This window comes from Impatiens glandulifera, chromosome 3 (genome assembly GCF_907164915.1).
Source record: "Impatiens glandulifera chromosome 3, dImpGla2.1, whole genome shotgun sequence".
Classification (NCBI taxonomy): Eukaryota; Viridiplantae; Streptophyta; class Magnoliopsida; order Ericales; family Balsaminaceae; genus Impatiens; species Impatiens glandulifera.
In genome coordinates, this window is record NC_061864.1 from 18,862,377 (window position 1) to 18,884,374 (window position 21,998).

General features: G+C 34.2%; 3 protein-coding genes across 4 annotated transcripts; 2 read left to right on the forward strand and 1 right to left on the reverse strand.

The window, feature by feature from the left end:
• Positions 1 to 1,688: 1,688 nt before the first annotated feature.
• On the forward strand, positions 1,689 to 6,528 carry LOC124929175 (periodic tryptophan protein 2). Of its 2 annotated transcripts, XM_047469469.1 has the most exons (7): positions 1,689 to 1,789; positions 1,896 to 3,162; positions 3,526 to 3,777; positions 3,908 to 4,000; positions 4,431 to 4,802; positions 4,920 to 5,264; positions 5,997 to 6,528. In XM_047469469.1, the coding sequence occupies exons 2-7, from the start codon at positions 1,948 to 1,950 to the stop codon at positions 6,393 to 6,395; spliced, it is 2,676 nt and encodes an 891-aa protein (XP_047325425.1). In that variant the 5' UTR covers positions 1,689 to 1,789; positions 1,896 to 1,947; the 3' UTR covers positions 6,396 to 6,528. The 2 variants fall into 2 exon arrangements, with proteins under 2 accessions (XP_047325425.1, XP_047325424.1); XM_047469468.1 differs by lacking the exon at positions 1,689 to 1,789 and having other exon boundaries at positions 1,877 to 3,162.
• Positions 6,529 to 15,281: 8,753 nt separating this feature from the next.
• LOC124928981 (rho GTPase-activating protein 5-like) lies at positions 15,282 to 17,724 on the forward strand. Its single transcript, XM_047469233.1, has 5 exons — positions 15,282 to 15,969; positions 16,375 to 16,495; positions 16,582 to 16,701; positions 16,771 to 17,001; positions 17,109 to 17,724. The coding sequence occupies exons 1-5, from the start codon at positions 15,575 to 15,577 to the stop codon at positions 17,547 to 17,549; spliced, it is 1,308 nt and encodes a 435-aa protein (XP_047325189.1). The 5' UTR covers positions 15,282 to 15,574; the 3' UTR covers positions 17,550 to 17,724.
• Positions 17,725 to 17,772: 48 nt separating this feature from the next.
• On the reverse strand, positions 17,773 to 21,611 carry LOC124928982 (N-carbamoylputrescine amidase). The gene is made up of 9 exons (XM_047469235.1): positions 21,434 to 21,611; positions 21,134 to 21,182; positions 20,962 to 21,053; positions 20,464 to 20,615; positions 20,341 to 20,387; positions 20,214 to 20,247; positions 18,509 to 18,675; positions 18,239 to 18,335; positions 17,773 to 18,109 (listed from the first exon to the last, which is right to left on the reverse strand). Exons 1-9 carry the CDS (start codon positions 21,514 to 21,516, stop codon positions 17,940 to 17,942), a joined length of 891 nt encoding a protein of 296 aa, XP_047325191.1. The 5' UTR covers positions 21,517 to 21,611; the 3' UTR covers positions 17,773 to 17,939.
• Positions 21,612 to 21,998: the final 387 nt, after the last annotated feature.

The window sequence follows — 21,998 nt, forward strand, 5'->3', positions numbered from 1 at the left end:
TAAATGTTTTTTTTTCTCTATAAACTAGTGTTTTTTGAAAATTTCCAAAGTTGCAAGACGCAGAATATAACAATATTTGTTGCCATGAGCATCCCAATAATCTGATCAACCTTCACCTATATATATATATATAATATCTAGAATCTTGAAAAGTATAATATACATTAGATAATTGTATTTAGATGAGAAGAAAAGAATTAATGTTAAAATAGAACCATAAATGTTAGAGAATACAAAAGTATTCAACTCATTTATTTCATAAGTATAACATAACTGCAACTAATATATCATACTCTATTTATATCATTTTATCAATAACTGTCACTAACTGCAACTCCAACCATAGGACATTAACCATAATTCATTCCCTTAGGTAGCATAATCATATAATACTACAACATTTTTATATCAAATGAAATTGCATGGTTACACACTATGATCTTAACCACATAATAGGCCTGTTTAAAAATACCTGGAAGAGCCTGTTTGAAAATACATGGATTCCAGATCTGGAATATAGTTGAACGAACCAATGTTATTAAATTCGTTAATATATATAGAATTAAAATATATTCTAAAATATTATTTCATCTAAATTAATACCCTAGTAAGATATTTAAAACAAAAATATTTTTTAAATAATAAAAAAAAAATTCAAACTCAACTCCAAATAAAGTAACTGTTATTCCAAAACATATCTTCTCTATTGAGAATTCTCTCATTTATCATTAGTCATTAATATATGAGGAATTATACATATCTTTACCGGGAGACAGAGACTGAGAGAGCGACGTGACCGGACATGTCTTGTAGAATATTCTCTCATCTTATTAATTAATTTCTCTTTCCTCTTATTAAATAATTTCTCTCTATCTCTATAAATTAATTTATAATAATTTAATAATTTACAACAAACTCTCACATTAAATATTTTAATAATATGTTTAAATAAACTATAAACTTTAAACTCTAAACTTTAAACCCTAAATCCTAAACGCTAAATCCTAAATCCTAAATCCTAAACTCTAAATCCTAAATTCTAAATTCTAAACTCTAATTAATATCACTGATTAGTTGAATTATAAATTTATCTCTTTTATTTTTATTTTATTTTTTATGTTTATTTATCAAATATTTTTTTATTTATTTTTTATGGCCTCTTATTTCTTTTTTTTTATTATTTCTTTCTATTGACTTATTAATATATATTTTTTTAATTTCACCCTGTCCGCCACGACGATCGCTAGGCCAGTAGCTGAAATTATATGATAGAAATTATTTAATAAGAAAAGAGAGAAAATAATTAATATCCCACGTAGGCATCGCTGAATCATTCGCTATCCCAAGTCGCGTTCTATATCATTTTTCATATATCAGTGTGGTTTTATTGTTATACCAACCTTCTACTTAAAAAGTAAAATCCAGACATTATATATTAGCAATAAGTCCACTGGTTATATATATAAAATATTAATTTATTTGATAAAATAACAATAATTTTGAAAATTATTCAAAATGCTATCTATCAAAATTTTATTATTAAAGTATTTGGGTATTTGGTTAAATTATGTGAAATAGTTGGCCCAAAACAAGTGATATGGGCCTTCTGCCTATCGTGCAGTCCACCACGTGGTTAGGGCTTCAGGTCCAATTTTTAATTTTTTTTTTCATCTTCTTCTTCCTTTGGAATAAACCTTGGGGTTTTTCTGTAACAGCCTCCATTCTCTCTCTATCTTTATCTCTCGCTTCTCACCACCTATCGACGGCGACGGAGACGGCGTTCTATCAGGTTGACATCCTTATTATAGATCGTTGCTTATACTCCTGTCTTGATATTGTTTTCTTTGAGCTGATTAAGCAAAGTTTATTGTTGTTTTCTTCATCCTGTCTAACAGAGCAAAGATTTGAAGTTGAAGAAGTTATCTTTTTTAAATTCCATCCAAAAAGATGAACTACAAGTTTCACAACCTTCTTGGAGCTCCATACAGGGGAGGTAACGTAGTTACCGTCGATAATTCCCTTCTAATTTCTCCAGTCGGCAATCGCATTTCAGTGACTGACCTAGTCAAATCCGAAACTATAACATTACCTTGTCAATCCTCTTCCAACATCATTCGCATAGCCGCTTCCTCAGATGGACTCTTCGTTCTCGCCATCGATGAGAATTCTCGCTCACTATTCATCAACCTCCGCCGACGTGTCGTCCTTCATCGGATTACCTTCAAGGGGGCTGTAGGTGCTGTTGAATTCAGCCCTAACGGCGAGTTCATTGCTGTTGCTGTGGGGAAATTGGTCCAGATATGGAGGTCTCCTCGGTTTAGTAAGGAGTTTTTTCCATTTGAGTTAGTACGAACTTTTGCTGATTGCCATGATCAAATTACAGCTTTGAATTGGAGTCCTGATTCGAATTATGTGCTTGTTGGGTCAAAGGATTTGGCTGTTAGAATGTTTTATATGAAGAAATTGAAGAGGTATAGAAAGCCGTTTCTCTTTTTAGGTCATAGAGATATAATTACTGGTGTTTTCTTTGGTGTTGATAAGAAAACAGATAAAGTTTCACGGGTTTATACTATGTCGAGAGATGGTGCAATTTTCAGCTGGGGTTTTAGTGGAAGTGACAGTAAATTTGATGGTAACTCACATCCGCCTTCCCCTGGTACTCCTGAGCAAAGAACCAATCAAAATGACGAAGATGGTGAGAATAATACAAATGTTAGAAAAAGGAAAAGTGTTGATGATGATGATGATGATGATTTGGATGGAGAGGTAGTGGATTTGTTGCATACAGGAAAGTGGGAGTTGCTGAAGAAGGATTTCTTCATGCAAGCACCAGCTAAGCTGACAGCTTGTGATTACCATAGGGGTCTCGATCTTGTAGTTGTGGGATTCTCAAACGGAGTATTTGGGCTGTATCAGATGCCAGATTTTATTTGTATTCACTTGTTGTCGATTTCAAGAGAGAAGATAACATCTGCTGTTTTTAACGATCTTGGGAATTGGTTAACCTTTGGTTGTGCTAAACTTGGGCAACTTTTGGTTTGGGAATGGAAGTCTGAGAGCTACATTTTGAAGCAACAGGGCCATTATTTCGATGTTAATACTCTGGCATATTCTACAGATTCCCAATTCTTGGCCACTGGTGCAGATGACAACAAGATCAAGGTAAATTAGATCACAGTCTTTTAGTTGCTTGAATATCTTGGCAAGTTGTGTAGGAAAGAAGATATGGAGCTTGTTTGATTTTAATTGTTTTTTTTAAATAATCCAAATAATTTTGGAAAACTTTGTTTGATGAAAAAGTATATTATATAGGGTTATATGACAAATATTCTTTATATTTTATATTTTATAAAATATAAGGGAATTTTAGTTAATGATTTGAGATTTCTATTAATGACAGTATAAGGGATTATTGGATTAATTTCAAATAACCCATGTTTGAAATCTCTATTTATTCTGTAAAGCTGATTGTGATTTTGATTGTTCTTGATATTAAGAAGAAATATTTGGTCATCAACTTTGCAGGTGTGGACTGTCTCTTCCGGATTCTGTTTTGTGACATTTTCAGAGCACACCAATGCTGTCACAGCGCTTCATTTTACATCGAATAATCATTGTTTATTGAGTGCATCTCTGGATGGTACTGTCCGGGCTTGGGATCTTTTTCGCTACAGGAATTTCAGAACTTTCACTACCCCAACATCAAAGCAGTTTGTCTCATTGTCATCAGACCAAAGTGGTGAAGTGATTTGTGCTGGAACACTTGACTCGTTTGAAGTGCGTTTCTCATTTTGCTTCCTCTTTCTGTTTGATCCCTCTGCCTTTGTTTACATAAATGTCCAATTATTCATTATCTTCCAGATTTTGTGTTTGCGTTACTGATAATCCTTCAACTTTTGAATGCTAGATCTTTGTCTGGTCAATGAAGACAGGAAGATTGTTAGATATTCTTAGTGGGCATGAGGGTCCTGTGCATGGCTTGATGTTTTCTCCATCAAATGTGAGTTTCACATCTATTCTTCTCTTTTTTTCCTTGATTTCCAGAAAGGCCCGATCATTTTTATCCATATTATTGTGTAATTTTTGTTTCATTTGGTATACAAATTATTTTGAAGATGCAAATCATAGTTTAATTTTTGCTTTGGTATAAAAAAGTTCTTGATAATGAACCAATTATTTTTATCATTTTTAAAGCATTGTGATTATTGGCATATTCTTAATAAATGTAAGAATTTTCTGATTTTTGGTAAGTTCTTAATAAATGTTAGAATTTTCAGATGACGATAATCATTAAAAAGTTGGTAACAGTAACAAAACAGCTCGTCATCTTTCCACTTGTGGGCACATATCAGATTATAAATCACGAAAACTTTGTTAGTTTTAATTATTGTGGTAACCGACATTACTAATCATTCGAGGTTTGCTTGTAGGCCATCTTGGCATCATCTTCATGGGACAAAACTGTTCGTTTGTGGGATGTATTTGAAGGGAAAGGTGCTGTTGAAACATTCAAACACACTCACGATGTTCTCACAGTTGTTTATCGTCCTGATGGAAGGCAATTAGCTACCAGTACTTTAGATGGACAAATCCATTTCTGGGATCCAATCGACGGTGTATTGATGTACACAATCGAGGGTCGAAGAGACATAGCTGGAGGACGTCTTGCAACTGATCGCAGATCCGCAGCTAATTCTAGTTCTGGGAAATGCTTCACTACTTTGTTTTACTCCGCTGATGGAAGTTATATATTGGCTGGAGGCAATAGCAAATTCATCTGTATGTATGATGTTGCCGACCAGGTTAGTTAGCTCACTATTTTTTAGATCATTGCTTATTTTGTAGAAGATGAACATGACAAAACATGGTAACAAAACTGCTCACGGTTTGTTTACGCCTTAAAATTCTATATGTTTCAGGTATTGCTTCGTAGGTTTCAGATAACCCACAACCTTTCGTTTGATGGGATCCTCGACTTCTTGAACTCAAAGAACATGACAGATGCGGGTCCTATCGATTTGATCGATGATGAGGACAGTGATACTGAGGAAGGAATCAACAAGCAAGCGCGATCAAATCTAGGCTACGATTTGCCCGGTTCATTGCCTAACAAAGGAAGACCCGTCATTAGGACTAAATGCCTTAGGATTGCACCAACAGGCAGGAATTGGGCGGCAGCAACTACAGAAGGAGTAATGATTTACTCGATGGATGAAGCTTTTATCTTTGATCCCACTGATCTCGACATAGATGTCACACCAGAGGTACTATTCCCTGACTATTCTAGAGTTTGTTTGATGTAGTTTTATTCTCTCTTAAATAAACCCATTTTTTTGTTAATGAAAAAATGGTTTATTTGATAAAATTATTCAAATATCATTTGTATTCAACACAAATGTTTTTGAGAAAAAAGTGGAGAAGCTTTCTCATTAATTCCTGGTGCCGTGGAGACTTGCATATACTTAATGAGCTGAAACTGAGTTTAGACAAGAAAACGTTTATAATTTTTCTTAGAACCACTTATTTTTTTGTCTAAATATCTCATCTGGTCTTTTGATTTAGATGATTGACTTTTTCTCGTCTAAACCCAGACCGATATCCAACTCCATAAAGTGTTTCAAAATGTGCCTGGTTTGATATAGCGTTGTTTGAATAATTAATTATTTATTTCCAATAACTTTGTTTGATATAGGTTATGGAAAATTATGTTATTTGGGTAAAACTACAGTAAGGGTATATATATATTCTTTTAAATAGAGGTATTTTAGTATTTTATGAATGGATTATTAATTGGATAGTGGATTCTAGACCTTGGTATTTTGGTTGACATTGATTTCGCCAAAATATTCTTTGAAAATTAAGTTATTTGGGTAAAAGGACAGAGTTTGACTATGGGACATCAAGTTATTTGAGATTAAATTCAAATAATCCAAATCGAACAAGGCCTGTAATGTTTATATCCTTAAATGAACTGTTCCTTTATTCTTGCAATGCAGGCGGTTGATAAAGCTCTAAATGAAGGCAGAACTAGTCAAGCTTTAATCCTAAGCCTGCGTTTAAACGAAGACTCTCTAATCAAGAAGTGTATAGTTGCAGTTGAGCCATCAGATATAGGACTCGTGGCAGGATCAGTTCCTTCAAAGTATTTGCAGAGATTAATCGAGGCATTTGCAAATCTTGTGGAGAAATCGCCATACTTGGAATTTATCCTTAGATGGTGTCAAGAGCTGTGTAGAATTCATGGAAATTCTATTCAACAGAATTCGAGGAATTTACTTCCTGCTCTTAAGTCGCTTCAGAAAGCTATTACCAGATCGCATCAAGATTTGGCTGAAATGTGTTCGTCTAACGAGTATATGCTTCGCTATTTATGCACCACGAGAATCGAAAACTGATGATGTGTTTAGGCAAGCAGTGAATTTTGTTGTTAACTGTAATTTTTTGTTTTTTTCAGGCACAAATTTTGAGTGAAGATTTGGGTTTTTTTCTTTTGATGGAAATGAAAAGAAATTTTACATCTTCAATAACTGCTAAGTTATCAAATTATTAAACCAATATATATATATATATATATATATATATATATATATATATATATATATATATATATTAATTTACAATTGTTTACAATCTCCCAAAGAAAGGTTATATTATTTGTTTTTTTAGCTAATAGAGAAAATATGAAAAATAAATTATAAATAGTTCATTTTTATCTAATATATATTTGTGGTATGTATATATATGTATTGATTTTAAATTCAAATATAAGTATATTTTAAAGTGTCAAATAACCTTGATAATTAAAAAATAACAGGCTCAATTTTTTTTTTTTAAATTGATCTTTTTGTCATGACAAAAGATTAAATTACCCTCAATAAATGTCTTGTTTTTTCTTTTCGTTTCACCTTCTTTCTTCTTCTCCCCCGATCTTCTTTCTTCTTCTCCCCCGATCGTTGGTATCCTCTCTTATTTCTCTCTTCTTCTCCCTAAACCAACGAACTTATCAACGAAGCAACTCCCCGATCAACGAAGCAACTCCCCGATCAACGAAGCAATCCCTGACTCTCCGATCAACGTAGGCAACAACTCCCAGCAACTCCCAACGTCGGAACGTCTACGACGACGTCTTCATCATTTCAGGTGAGTTTTTCCGTCGTTTTCCTCTTGCATGCTGCTGCGTTGAAATAGTTTTAGGGTTTAGGTTTAGGGTTTTAAGAGGAGAAAGAGATGGAATATGTATATTACGTCTGCGCAATTGCATTTACGCAATTGCATTTTGCGTCGACGCAATTGCGCAGATGCAAAATTCATATTCGCAAACGCAAAATGCAATTTGTGCCGACGCAAAATGAATTCTCGACGACGCAAAATGAAGTTTTCTTGTGTTTTCATTATTCTAACATAATGTTCTTTGCAGATGACACCAACCTAAACCAAAACTAAATCTATTATTGGGAAGTTTTCTGGCCGTGTTTCATGAAAATCCGTCAGTACCTGCTTGTCAAAGATAAATGAGAGGTTTAATAACCTTGATCTTATGGATAGGGTTTTACAGACTCAATTCCAACATATATTGAAAGCCCCGACTGTATTTTCTCAGAAACAATAATCCATCAGATGCTGATGAGGAAAAGTAACTCAAATTTGAAGAAGATAAGGTTCCTAGTCAATGGTCAGGAGCTCTACTGGAGCATAAAGGAATATGCATTGGTGACAGGTCTCAACTTTGGCAGATTTCCTGTGATGGAAAACAAACACGTTAAAAAATGTCCACTTCTAGTCCGCAAATATTTTTGGGGTAAAACGATTGTTAGAGTGAATGAGGTTTAGGCAAGTTTCATCTGATTCTCTAATAAGGGAATGCATGGAAGATGGGCTCATATACCTAATTTACCAGTATCTTTTCGCATCTCATAATAGGAAGAGGGTAAGTTTGGAAATTTTCCGCATGGTGGAAGGCATGGAGATGTTTCTCCAATTTCTATGGGGAAATGTGTCCTTCAGTGCAACCCTGAAGGGTATTGACAAAGATATGAAACATCTTCGAGAGGTATATCTGCCCAAAAGAGAAACCTGCAAAGGGAAAAGCGGTTGTGATGTCGCTTATACTATTAATAAATTTACACTAGTCTTCTAAGTGTGGACCTATGAGGTTATCAAAACATTTGTCCCCAAATTTGCGGATATGACCGAACGAGAAGAACCTATATGCCCAAGGATATTGCTCTATTCAGTCTCTAGGAGCAACAACAACACTGTCCAGGAGGTAGTCACTGCCCTCCAGAAGTGCAATGTGTTCACCGAGATTGATGAGTCTGAGAAAAAGAAGAGGAAGTACTATGGGGAGGACTTTGAAGATATATGTGAGACTACATTTATGATGAATTCTTTGAACTAGATGGTAGGAAAAGAAAGAATGAAGATAAAAATACTCCCAAAGATGAAAGGACTCTCAAATCGGCACCCAATAGGAGAAGACTACTTAAAACCACACTATTTAATGATGAATCTAGCCAAGACACCTCTCGGTCTACTACTAATGAATCTAACAAGGATAACACCTCTCGATCTACTTAGCAAAGTCCCTTCTGTGACGACTCCCCAAACTAACCAATACAATTCTACATCTAGCCAAGACACCAATCGAGTGACTCAAGCCCAGACTGATGTCAAACTTGATGAGCTGACAAATGATGTAAATGAACTTAAAACTGAAATGAATCTCATTAAAGAGGATCAAGATCTTATGTTCAACAAAATAATCACATTATTGGGGGAAATAAAATAACAAAAGAATGTTGATTCAGTGGAGAAGGAGTTGGAGTTGAAGAAGCTTGATGAGTTGAAAAAGAAGCAAGACGATGAGTTGGAGAATAATAGGCTTTTGAAGTTGAAGAAGAAGCAAGATGATGATGAGTTTGAGAATAATAGGCTTTTGGAGTTGAAGAAGAAAGAAGATGATAATAAGTTGGATAAGAAAAAAGATGATGATGAGTTGAAGAAGAAAGAAAATGATGATGAGTTGGAGAAGAAAGAATACGATGATGAGTTGAAGAAGAAAGAAGATGACGATGAGTTGAAAAAGAAAGAAGATGATGATGAGTTGGAGTTGAAACGAAATGAGGTGCTTGAGTTTAAGTGGTTGGAGACATTTGAGGGAGAGAAGTTGGACAAGAAGAAAATTGAGCTGAAGAAGGACATTGAACAAATAGATGAGTTAAAGGACATTGAACAAATAGATGAGTTAAAGGACATTGAACAGATGAATGAGTTGAAGAAGGACAACAAGAAAGATTTGGCCACGAAGAAGAAAGAGTTGACCACGAAGAGGAAGGAGGAGTTGGAGAAGAAGAAGAATGATGGTGATTATGTGTTAGAGAAGAAGAATGATGATGATGATTTGTTAGAATTGACTCCAACAAAATTTTCAGGAAAGCAGTTTGAGAGAAAGAGGAAAAAGTCCACCTGAATGGGGAATTACACAGACCCTAGTAAGAAAATGTTTAAACTCAATGATCTGGTAACTGTCAATCCTCTTTTAGATTATGACATTGAATAGATGGATAAATTGAACAATTGGATGGAGCTGAAGGAGGTGAAGGGTGTAGACTTGAAAGATGTGAATACTTGTATAGCTGATCAAAAGTCTTTGACAGATTGTTGAAGCCTCAAAATTGGCTAAATGATGATGTAAGTTTTGTTTAGTAATATACATTTTGCGTCAGCGCAAAATGCATTTGCGCTGACGCAAAACACAATTTTGAGTTGGATGCCTACTGTCAGTATGTATATTGTGCTTAATTAATTTTTTCTATTGCGCAAGAGATAGATGTAACATTTTCCTTATTTGAAGAGGGTTGCCCATTTCCCCATGACTTATGATCCGATGAATTTCACAATATGTAACTATCATATCGCTCCGAAGTTTTAGTCTCATTATGCAAAGTTTGCCGCAAATCCAGTAAAATTCAAGTTCGACATGAACTTCATGGAATATTTCATGGGTGATGTTGACAGATTCATGATTTGTTAGAATATTGTAGATATCATATATCTCTATGAACCTGAAGTTGAAGCATTGTGTCTTGTGCAAGTGCATCTACAAGATTGATGAATCAATGTATATGACTGCAAATAGGGACTTTAAAAAAGGATCAGTATGACAAGTTCATGAAACCACTATGTGAAATGTTTCCATATTTGCTTGAACAGGAAATGACCCATGTTGACAAGTCCAAGTATCCTCGGTTCAAATTAGAAAGTCTGTCATATGTTGTAATACCACACTCAATAGTCCCAAAGTGCACCAAGAGTGGGGACTATGGTGTTTTAACAATTATGTATATGGAGTACCTTACTGCCTCAATGGATTTATCAGCCGTGATCACAGAAAACATGAATTTTTAGAGAAATATATGGGTAGTAAGGTTCTTCCACCAAATAATAAATATGTAGGAAATGGGCAATAAGACACCCTTCTACCATGTAAGAATTTCTTATATACATGTTAAATAGTTTACCATTTGATCAATTGTCATTTCTGGGTGTTTAACAACATACCTTAACATGTCAATGTGTTTAAAGCTTGTTATAGAATGGACAGTCACCGAAGATGAAGGAATTGAAAAAACTGATTGACATGGCTTCATAGTCATATGTGGGCAAAAAGAACTGAAGAAATTGATGTCTATTTTGACAGTCATATTTGTTTTCTTAAGTTTGAATGCAAATTGATGTATATTTTGTTAATGCTACAAGGATAGTTTTGATTGAGTATATAATGTATAATGCAATCTATTAACATTAATGAGTATATAATGTTAATGCACTAATTTGCGCTGGCAAGTGCACTAATTCTTCAGTAAAATATATTTTGCGTAGATGAAAAATGCAATTGCGTAGACGTAAAATGCAATTGCGCAGACGAAAAATACATTTGCGTTGACAAGGCACTATATGTCGGCGCCAATTGCAATTTACACCGGAGCAAATTGCATTTTCGTCTGCGAAATACATTTTGCGCCGGTGCAAATGCATTTTACGTCTGCGCAATTGCAATTTGCGTGCGTGAATCTCACGGTTAATCAAGCACATAACCTCCAAAGGTTGCATACCTAACACTCAATTGAAATAATACAACCGTAGTAATACAACAATAAATTGTTAGAAATATGACAACACTTATCCCAAAGGTCTTATGAGAATGCATAAATGAAAATCCATCCAACAGTTTCACACACTTAAAATTCTATTTCACCATCACATGCATAATATGAACATAAACATAGGTCCTCAATTCGTAGGAAAAAAAGTATCGATGAGATATGAATAAGTAAGTACTAGAATGAAATTATTTATAATTAATATTTCCTAATCTCAACTTCCCCATGTCAATCCCATCACCTGAAGCCATTCCAAATTCATCTAATATAATATAAATTATAAATAATCTAACACAATTTGATCAAGAAATATCATTCTATCATGTAAAAGGTTGTGCACTAGATTGTGAAGGTTGTGTACTAGATTGTGATGGTCTTGTAATAGATGGTGCATGCATCACTACTGAGCATGTTGCCTTGTTATGGCCCAGACCGGCACATGAGTTGCATTGTCTCCGTTATTTACCATGCTCACCTTGTGATGACCTACGCTTTATTGTTGGCCGTCCTTTCTTAACTTTAATAGGGGGTTTTAGGCACACTCGTTCCTTGATATTTTTGGAAATTTCTCAAACACCTTGATTAAAAACTGGAAAATATGTCTCTGCATATTCCATGAACCACGCTTCAGTTGTGTAAAACCTGAAAAATGATATTTAAGTCATATAAATTTAACATTCGATCAATTGGTTACATTCTCTAACCTTGTGCAACACTAATAGAGAACCGATTTCTAGAAACGAGTAGTAGCTAGGGCATGCATATAAGGAAGACCAGATACATCAAATACCCTACAAGTATAAGTTAGACCCTTGAAGTCAACTTGAAAATCAAATTCACCGTCATGCACATGAAACTGAAATCGGTTAAGCGGATAAACGTTGTAGAATCTAGCATTCTCGCTTGCTCACGTAAGAACTTTTCATAATATGGAGATAAATATTCTGTGTGGTTGGAAGCTTTTTCTCTTCTTTGATTAAACCATTCTTGTATTACGAATCTTAAATAGTTAGTTAATGTTGTTATGGGATATTTTTTAGCATTCATGCTCTGAGTATTAAAATTATATGCGTAATTGCTTGTCATTTGATTGTATCGCAAACCAGGGAAAAATGCACGACTTCATCTCTCCACTCCAATTTGTTCCAAATATTCAGCAATTCGAGGGTCTTTAGTCCTGATCTTGTCAAAATGCAGATGAAACATTGACACAATGTATGCGCGAAAAGCCAAATCAAACTCAACGTGGCTATCAATTTTAAATTTGGTCATAATATTCATTTTGATGTGGTATGTGCATGCACCGTGATGTGCTTCTGAAAAAACTGCAGACAAGGCATTAACAATAATTGAGAGTCTATCGGATACAATGACGAGATCCATGACTGATCTAATTGTCACTCTTAGTTGTTTCATGAAATATGTTCATGAGTTATTATTCTACGAATCAACGATGCCAAAATCAACGGGATATAGTTACTCATTCGCATTCAATGTTATTGCAATCAATAGTTGACCTCCAACCTTGTGCTTAAGAAAACTAGCATCGACGCACGATATATTACGACAACAGCTTCTGAAACCCCAATTGAGAGGCTTAGGGACATGAACATATACCTGAAGTGACCTTGCTCATCTGTCTGGATGTCAGTTATGATACTTGAGTTATTCTTCTACAACATTAATAGATATGATGAAAATTTACCATAGAAATCCTCCACAGTTACTCGCACCGCTATTAAGGAATTTTCCCTGGACCTTCAAGCATTATTATATGCTAGATTTAACCCATAACTTGTCTGCATGTCTTCCATTATTTTCTTAGACATGTAGTCATGGTGATGGTCCATGTACTTATGTTTGATAACAGCAAGAGGAACATTCATTATACCCATATTGTACTTCACTTTGACCACTAAATCATATATTAATTTATCCACACCAATATCATCATAGACGATGTCAGTTAATTCGGCATATGTAACATTTCGGGGTAGATTCACACCTTGACATTAACTTGAGACAAAAGAATTAACACCACCATCATCAATTTTCCACTCTCCATCATAGAGGACAAAAACATTCACAAATATATTGTGATCTGCAAATGATAAAAATTCACAGAAGTGAGTGAAAAGTATATTAACAGTTTGCAAACTGTACATTGCGTTGAACTTTGCGCCGACGCAAAGTGCAGTTTGCGACGACACAAAATGCATATTGCTCCGACGTAGAGTGCAGTTTTCTCTAACGCAAAGAGCAGTTTGCACCAGCGCAAAGTCCGCAAAGTGCAGTTTGAGCCGATGCAATGTGCAGCAAAGTGAGCAAAGTGCAGTTTGCACCGATTCAAAGTGCATCTTGTGCCGACGCAAACTACACTTTGCGTCGGTGCAAAATGCGCAAGATGCATTTTGCATCGGCGTAAGATGCACTTTGCGATCCCAATTGATTAATAACAATTGTTTTCAGTTATAACCAATCATTATTAAACTTACACATCGACGTTTGTTGAAGATCTAGTTTGATGGAGTCGTCGGGGGCTACAGTTCGGCGTAGATACTACAGTCGTCGGGGGATATTAGACATCGGGAGGGGAAGTAGAAGTAGACGATCGGCGTTGCTTTGCTTGGGATAGACGTGTCGTCGAGGGATAGTAGAGACGACTTGTTGACGGGATCCCCGTTGCCTTGTTGCACTTAGGGGAAGAAGAGAGTAGGAAGGAAGAAGGGAAAAGTTATTAAAGAGAGTAATTTGATCTTTTGCCAAAGACAAAAGTTCAGTTTTGCAAAATATTATTTGGGCATGTTATTTTTAATAATAACCCGGGTTATTTCATCAAATTCCCAAATCAATGATGATGCACTATGGTTTGGTGGACATCCACCACTTATAGTATAAGTCAAAATTTTAATTTAATATCATTTATTTTTATTATTAAATTGAGGTTTGAAATATAAACAATATTTTTGTTCAAAATGAGAAAAATATTTTAATGAGATTAATGTTTAAATTTTGATTTGATAATCTCATTAAAATTATTAAAAGAAAAGAGATTTAGAGGTGTAATTCAAATTATGTTATGAAATTTATAGGGACCCAAATTTAATTCCTTATTGAGACAAGTCATTGCATGAAAATGATGTGACCATAGAAGAATGCCATTTAAGTAGATTTCAAGGATTTTATTTACTTTTGATGATAAGCTAATAATCCTTCTTTATTGAAGGTTGTCAATTAAATGTTATAGACTTGTCTTATTACATTTTTTTTTTCCTTACTTGTTTTTATAGTTAGATTATGACTTTAAGGAAATAAGTACTAGTATAGAGAGAGCAAACAAAATGGGATTCTTAATACATTTCAATAATCAAACAATAATCAAACAAGCTGAAATAATATTCCTAATAATATTTGACCATGTCTGGAAACACCTGAAGTAGCTGAAATTAAACAAAAAAAAAAATTATTAATTTTTTTATTAATTTTTTTAATATATACATAATTATCCAAAATATTTTTTCATCTAAATCAAACGCCAATAAATATGATAAAAAATATAGTTTTTAAGTAAATTAAAAAAAATAAAAATTTCACCCAAACCCAGCTCTGGAGTTCGTTAAACCAAACAGTTCTTAAACAAAAATTGGTACGGATCAAGGATAAGAATTATCCAAAAAGAATTCCCATATGTGATTTTTGTTTTTCGATTCGTTAACGATGTAGCATTGCATATGATTTCAAGGCGCTTTAAGTTTCTTTATTTGTGTTTTGTGTCTTTTATTTTTGTTCTTATTCGAATTATTTTTCTGTTTTTATCTGTTGATTGATTCATTTTTTGTGTTTGTACATTCTGAATCCTGAACTCTTATAATTATTTACTTTTTTTTTCAAATTTATTTAGCTATTAATATTATATTGTTTTTTTTAAAATAAATAAATATTATAATCCGTTTTTCTCGATTTTATCGGGATAGTAAATTTCTAGACCCAAAAATAATATCATCAATATATTTATGTATCTTTAATATCTTATTATAAACTTTTATGTTTACTTTTTCATCATAGTTTTTTTTGGTATAATTTGGTTTGATTTGAAAGAATCCAAACAAGGCTTAGAAGATTAAGGGACCAAATAACAAATGTAAGTCTTGTGGTGAGTGCTGACAGCAAGGCAAATATCAAGATTGCTGCTGCTTGTTCCTTTCCTTTAATGGCGTCGAGGATGAAAAAAAAAATCTGAAATTTTAATAAATAATCACTTCATGAGTCTCACGTCTGTCCTACATTTCTTACATCGAACCCATTAAGCTTTCTTTCCCTCCATCTTGTTTCTTTAATTCCAAGCGAATCTTGTTCATTTCTTCCTTTTTCTTTGTCCATTTGTTTGTTCTAATCGAAACCAAGTAGTAGTCATGACCGAAGTTCTTCACTCCCCTCAATCTTCATCCCCTTCTTCATTAACGTGCGCTCCCTCTTCTTCCCCTGCAATCAACAATGAAGTGGAGAGAGTTGAAGAGATGGAGGAAGTGTGTTCTAGGGTTACAATTGTTGATAATGGGGAAATTAAGGAAAGTGAAAGTGAAAGGGATCAATTGTCTCTGTTAGCCCTTCTTCTTACTCTTTTCAGGAAATCTTTCTGGATTGCTTGCAAGACCGATGGAGAAGAACTTTCTGGAGGAGGGATGGAGATTGGTTGGCCGACTAATGTGCGCCATGTTGCACATGTTACATTTGATAGGTTCAATGGGTTCTTGGGTTTGCCAGATGAGTTTGAACCAGAAGTACCCAGAAGGGCACCCAGCGCCAGGTTTATTTTAATTGGTGTGAATTTTCATATTTGATTCTTGAAATGGACTATTATGATGATCCATGGTCATCTGGTTTTGATTTCTTTACCAAGAAAGATTGATAGATAGTTAGTTATTTGGAATCATCATTTCTCTTATCCTCCATATGTGTGGATGAGATTCAGATGGGGGGATCATCACATTTGGAATCATGTGACCCATTTGAAAAAAAATATCAAATCCAAAACTAACCCTAGTTACTTAACCAGATCTGGATCTAGATTAAAGAATACAAGTGTTTTCAAATAGATGGTTTGATCTTGAGCAAATTATCTGATAAAAATGGTATTTTTATGTTTTTTCTTGTCTTCCATAAATGGTTTGATCTTCCTGAATGAACAAAAAAGAAATGATTTCCTTTGCAGCACAACTGTCTTTGGGGTTTCCACAGAATCGATGCAGTTGTCTTTCGATACCAGAGGAAACAGTGTACCTGTAATACTTATTCTATTGCAAAGGCGTCTTTATGCGCAAGGTGGTCTACAGGTTTGTGATGATTTGCAGTTAATTCTGATTAGTTTGCTAATAAGATTCTATTAGATTTGTAATTCATGAATAAACGGGGAAAACAGGCTGAAGGTATATTCAGAATAAACGCGGAAAACAGCCAGGAGGAATACGTTAGAGAACAGCTTAATAGAGGTGTGGTTCCACAAGGGATTGACGTTCATTGTTTGGCTGGTCTTATCAAGGTAATCAATTTTTGTATAATCTGGTTTTACGGGTTTTTGTGAAACAAAATATTGATCAATTTTAAACAGGCTTGGTTCAGAGAACTCCCAACTGGGGTATTGGACTCTCTTTCGCCTGATGATGTAATGCAGTGTCGATCCGAGGAAGACTGTGCTGATCTTGTGAGGCTTCTTCCCTCAACCGAAGCAGCTCTACTCGGTTGGGCCATTAATCTTATGGCTGATGTTGTCGAGATGGAACATCTCAACAAGATGAATGCACACAATATTGCTACGGTTTTCGCACCAAACATGACACAGGTGAAAAAAAAATACTTGGATTTGAATCATGTCTCCAAACAGAACTTAGGCCTGAATTGGATTCGGGTTATTTAAGATAATGAGTTGTTGGTGTTTTTTTTTTTCAGATGGCAGATCCGTTGACTGCATTGATGTATGCAGTGCAAGTGATGAACTTCCTAAAGTCACTTATAACAAAGACACTACGAGAAAGGGTAGAATCTGATGCAGTAGGTGTACCGGTTTCTTGTACAGATCCATCGGACGAGAGTGGGAATCGTAGCCCTTCGCAGCCGTCCATCATTATACAGGGCCTTGAAAGTGCGTCTGAATCAAACGAACTAGGAAACACCACTGATGGGGAAGGAGGACACAGTTACTCGACCACTTCCATGGAGGAATCATATGAAGAATGCGAATCTCCTAAGAAAAAAGCATTGAATGGGCAATCGAGTGTTGTGAAGGATACTGTAAATGTGGATGTTGTTCAAGTACAAGATAAGGGAAAGGGGATTACTAATTTGAGTCTTATTAATTCACTGACTCAAAGGATTGAAGCTTGGAGATGAAAAGAAGAAGAACATAATGTAGATGATGCTTTGACCAATATGTAACACAGTTTCGTTTCTTAGGAGGGTTTTGTATAACAATATCACGATGTTCTTTACTTTTTTTTTTATTAATTCCTTGTCCTGATATACTTTGAAATCGAAAGAAAATTGTCAATTTTCGATTAACACTGTAGATTTGTTCTTGTGCATGTAATAACTCACAAAATTGGTTGTGAAGAAATCAAGAAACTGTCTACAATTCAATAAATAAACCCCTCATCATAAGCCAGAATTATCTTTCACAGGTAATTGTTAATTGATGAAAAGAGAAAAAAAAAGTGCAATTTCAAGTTGATCTTGATAAGAATATGTTTGGAAAAAGACAATTTTATGGTATTAGATTCATGTTCAAGATTTGGAGCCATCTAGGGTAAGAATAGCCTTGTATAAATCAGGACGACGATCTCGAAACACACCCCAGCTATGTCTCTTGGATTTGATCTTATCAAGATCAAACTCAGCCACGAGAACTGATTCCTCTTTGTCATCAGCCAATGTAACAATTTCTCCGGTTGGTCCTGTTCATCATCAATGTAGTTATAAGATTGTCAAGAAAAAACCATAAAAAGGAAAACACCTTATTCGCGGAGAATAAGCTGAATCAAATGAGCACTACATTGTTCAACAGGACAATGATAAAAGAATACCCGCAATAAATGAGTTCCCGTAGAATGAGATCTGAGTCTTCCCGTGCTCTGTCTCGATTACCTCTTTCCCTATGCGATTTGATGCAACTAAGGGTACCTGTGTGTTTTTCCGGAAATAAACAAATAATAATCCATTTTCTTCGTCAAACAAGATTTATTTATAAAGAAAAACGAGTTATTCGGAAAATAAAATCTACATCAAACAAGATCTTGATGTTTTCTGAAAGATGATTTTACGAAATGACAACCAACACTACACTAGAAACTTACAACATTAGCTCCAGCATGTCCTTGCATCACCCTCTTCCAATGATCACGAGAATCAAGACCTTCGTCTTGGGGCTCAGATCCAATAGCAGTTGGGTAGAACAATATTTCTGCACCTTGGAGCACCAAACATCGTGCAGTTTCTGGAAACCACTGATCCCAGCAAATTGCTGACAAAAAAAAAGGTTATTGCTACATGGTAGGAGAGCAATCCTAATCTTAGGTTAAAAATTCTTAACTGCTTGTTAAATAGCTTAATATGAGCCTAGATAGTATTTTATAACAATAACGATCTTATTGGAAATCGCCAAAGTTAAAGTTTTTTTCGTTTGGTATAAGATTTCTTTAGGATCATGATCCAGATTTTTCATTTGTTTTTTTTTTCGTTTGGTATAAGATTTGGTGTGATTTTGTTACTTCATTTAGCATACAAGTTATTTTGATGATATGATCCAAATAATAGGGTAACTTTTTACTTCATTTGGTTATGGGAATGATAATTTTTTCTCCATCATATTCTTTTTAGATCATGATGAGATTCTTATATAAATCAGTGATTTTTGACAAACATAACAATATAAATTTTATCAAATGTAGATCAACATACAAAAAAATTAATAACAAGAAACACAATATGTTGATATGTTTGAACAAGTTCTTAACAATGTTCTAATTTTTTTGGATATGATATAATTGAATGCAAAGCCACATCATTGTATGATATGATCAACCAACATGAGCAATATGTTGATATTTCTAGTATGTTCCAGTTAGTTGTTAGAAAGATCCATTTTTTGGAGAACGGTTTCTTCAGCTTGGACTACTAGAGAGTAGAGGTTGAAGAGCTATTTTCACCCATTTTATTTTGCTTTTGAGGGACGAAGATTAAGAAAGACGAATGTCATTCATATTTGTGTTTGATATTCGAGGACGAGTGTTTCTACAGGATGGATCCTTGATAGAAGGGGTTTTGAAGGGTTCATCAATGGGTTAATTAGAAGTATTAGATCATTAGTAGATAATTCTTTTAAGTTATATTCTTTATTAGTATGTGATTAGAATAAGGTTTTAGTTCTATAAATAGAGTCATTGACGACATTAATGTTTTATCAATACAAGAAGTATATGTTTAGCAAAAATAAAAAATACAAGAAGTATTATCTATTATATCTCTAAAATTCTCTAAGATGCACATAAACGATTCTATGTCTAAGATAAAAGTAAATTGAAGTGTTGAATATTGAATATTGAATTTTAAGGGCCGAATAGTTAAGTTAAAATGGTCCAGGGTGAAGACTCAAACCCATGACCCTAAGGACATGAGTTCATGTGCTCTACCATTGAGCCGTATAGTTAAGCATTTGAAAAGTAAATGCTGAATAAATCAAACGAAAATATCTGAATTTGAAGTACTTAGGAACTAATGTTGGGTTACTATTTTACCAGAGTAATTTGATTAATTTTCATGCTTAAAATTGTATTTTGGACTTTCTTAATGGATTATGGAGTTAAGTCGTTTGTAGCTTAACAAATTAAGCCCAGATTCTTTAGCGTAATTTTAAACAGTGATTGTCAAATGAACTTAGTTAAAATAATCACCTAATAATTTAGGTCAAGTGATAACCCAATTTTAGGGTCCACACACTATTCTCTTACGGGGTTGAAGGGTTTCCAGAAAGAAAAAAAACAAGAAGAAAAAAATGCTTACCGACTCCTATTTTTGCGAATTTGGTTTCAAAAACCTGTTTGCAAAAGAAACAATAACTAATCAAAATCTATAACAAATGAAGAAGCTCCTGAATCCTGATGTTATTAACCAGACAGGATATACCAACCTTAAAACCAGTATCGCCTGGATTGAAGTAAAACTTTTCTTGGTACCCTGAATAAGAAACACATATTTTGATATCACATTTGGAAACAATGTAAAAAGATGGAGCTTTTATGCATTCACATGCCTGGTCCATCTGGAATATGAGATTTTCTATAAAGTCCTAGATCAGCACCATCTGCATCAATGATGGCGATCGAATTGTAGTGAGCGTTGTTGGCCTGTTCAAAGAAACTAACTGGAATTACGACCCCCAATTCTTCAGCAAGTTTCTGCATCCTACATAACAACATTTTTTAGCAAGAAAACATTGAGCACCTAAGCCTTATCCCATCATTATCAAATTATTACCTTACTTCTTTTTACATATTAAATACAAAGTAACCCTACATCAAACAAGCTCATAACATTTGATAATCAATTCTCTCTATCTCTATGGAAGAAAATAATGAAATGTACAATGATCATAAGAAGCTAAAGAAGAGAGTATGTTCTTAAGAATCCGAAAGATGCTCCTTTGCTGCAATTGTTTATGAGATCTTAAGAAAAAGAAATGCAAAAGAGTGTTTGGTACACAATAAGAAAACAAATGGATAACCAATTGAATGAAGGATTCAATACCCACCTTTGAATGGTAGGATGACCCTTGTAAGGCTTAGCCCGACTAAAAAAGTCTTCTCTTTGTGCTTGACAAAAGTAATAGCCTTCAAACAGTTCCTGATCCCAACCATCCCCACATAAGAGAATTAGAATTATTGCTCAAAAACATAAAGAAAAGGGATCAAACAGTTAATAACCTGAATAAGGATTATGTTTGCACCCTTTGCATGAGCAGCTCTAACCAGCCTGCATCACATGTTTTCAACACAAAAATGGCACAAGAGACACTTAAATCTAGTTGAATTTCAATTGACAATCGGCAGTAAGAATTAAAGTTGATCCAATAATTGAATCGGGCAAGAATATGCACTAATACGTATCCAAACATAATTGATTCCGATGGTATCATTAATAAAACACCAGAGTTTGATCGGATTTCAACTGCCATACCACAAGATTGTACAGAGATTCTGCTAATAGAAGCGATAAAGGCGAACCTTTCGGCTTTGTCGACGTTTGTAGATACGTCATCGGTGCAAGCAAACTGAAGAGCTGAGACCGTAACTTTCCTTCCTTCCATACTATCCCTCGATCTCTCTCTCCTCTCTCTCTCTCTCTCTCTCTCTCTCTCTCTCCGGCAGCGATTCTAGTTTCTCAGTCCGACATTCACTGAACCTTTTTCACTTTTCTAGGAAATAAGCAAAATAGTCCCCATATTTGTTCAGACTATTCAATACTCCTCCAATACTTTTATTTAATTTATTATATTTGTTTTTCACTTTTTCTTAATTCTCTTTTATCTCGCTCATTCATTTTCTTTAAATTAATTCTTGTTTCGTATAATAAATAAAATAAATTATTATCACGGTTAAATATGATATTATATAAGGTTAAAAAAAATATAAATTAAGTAACACAATAATGATTAATGACTCATAATCTATTTTTGATTTAGTGCCAATTGAATTGAACTATTTGAATTAATTATTCTTTTAAAATAGTTATAACAAAATTACACTTTTACTTATTAAATTTATGTATAGAGTTTAAGTTTTCACTTTT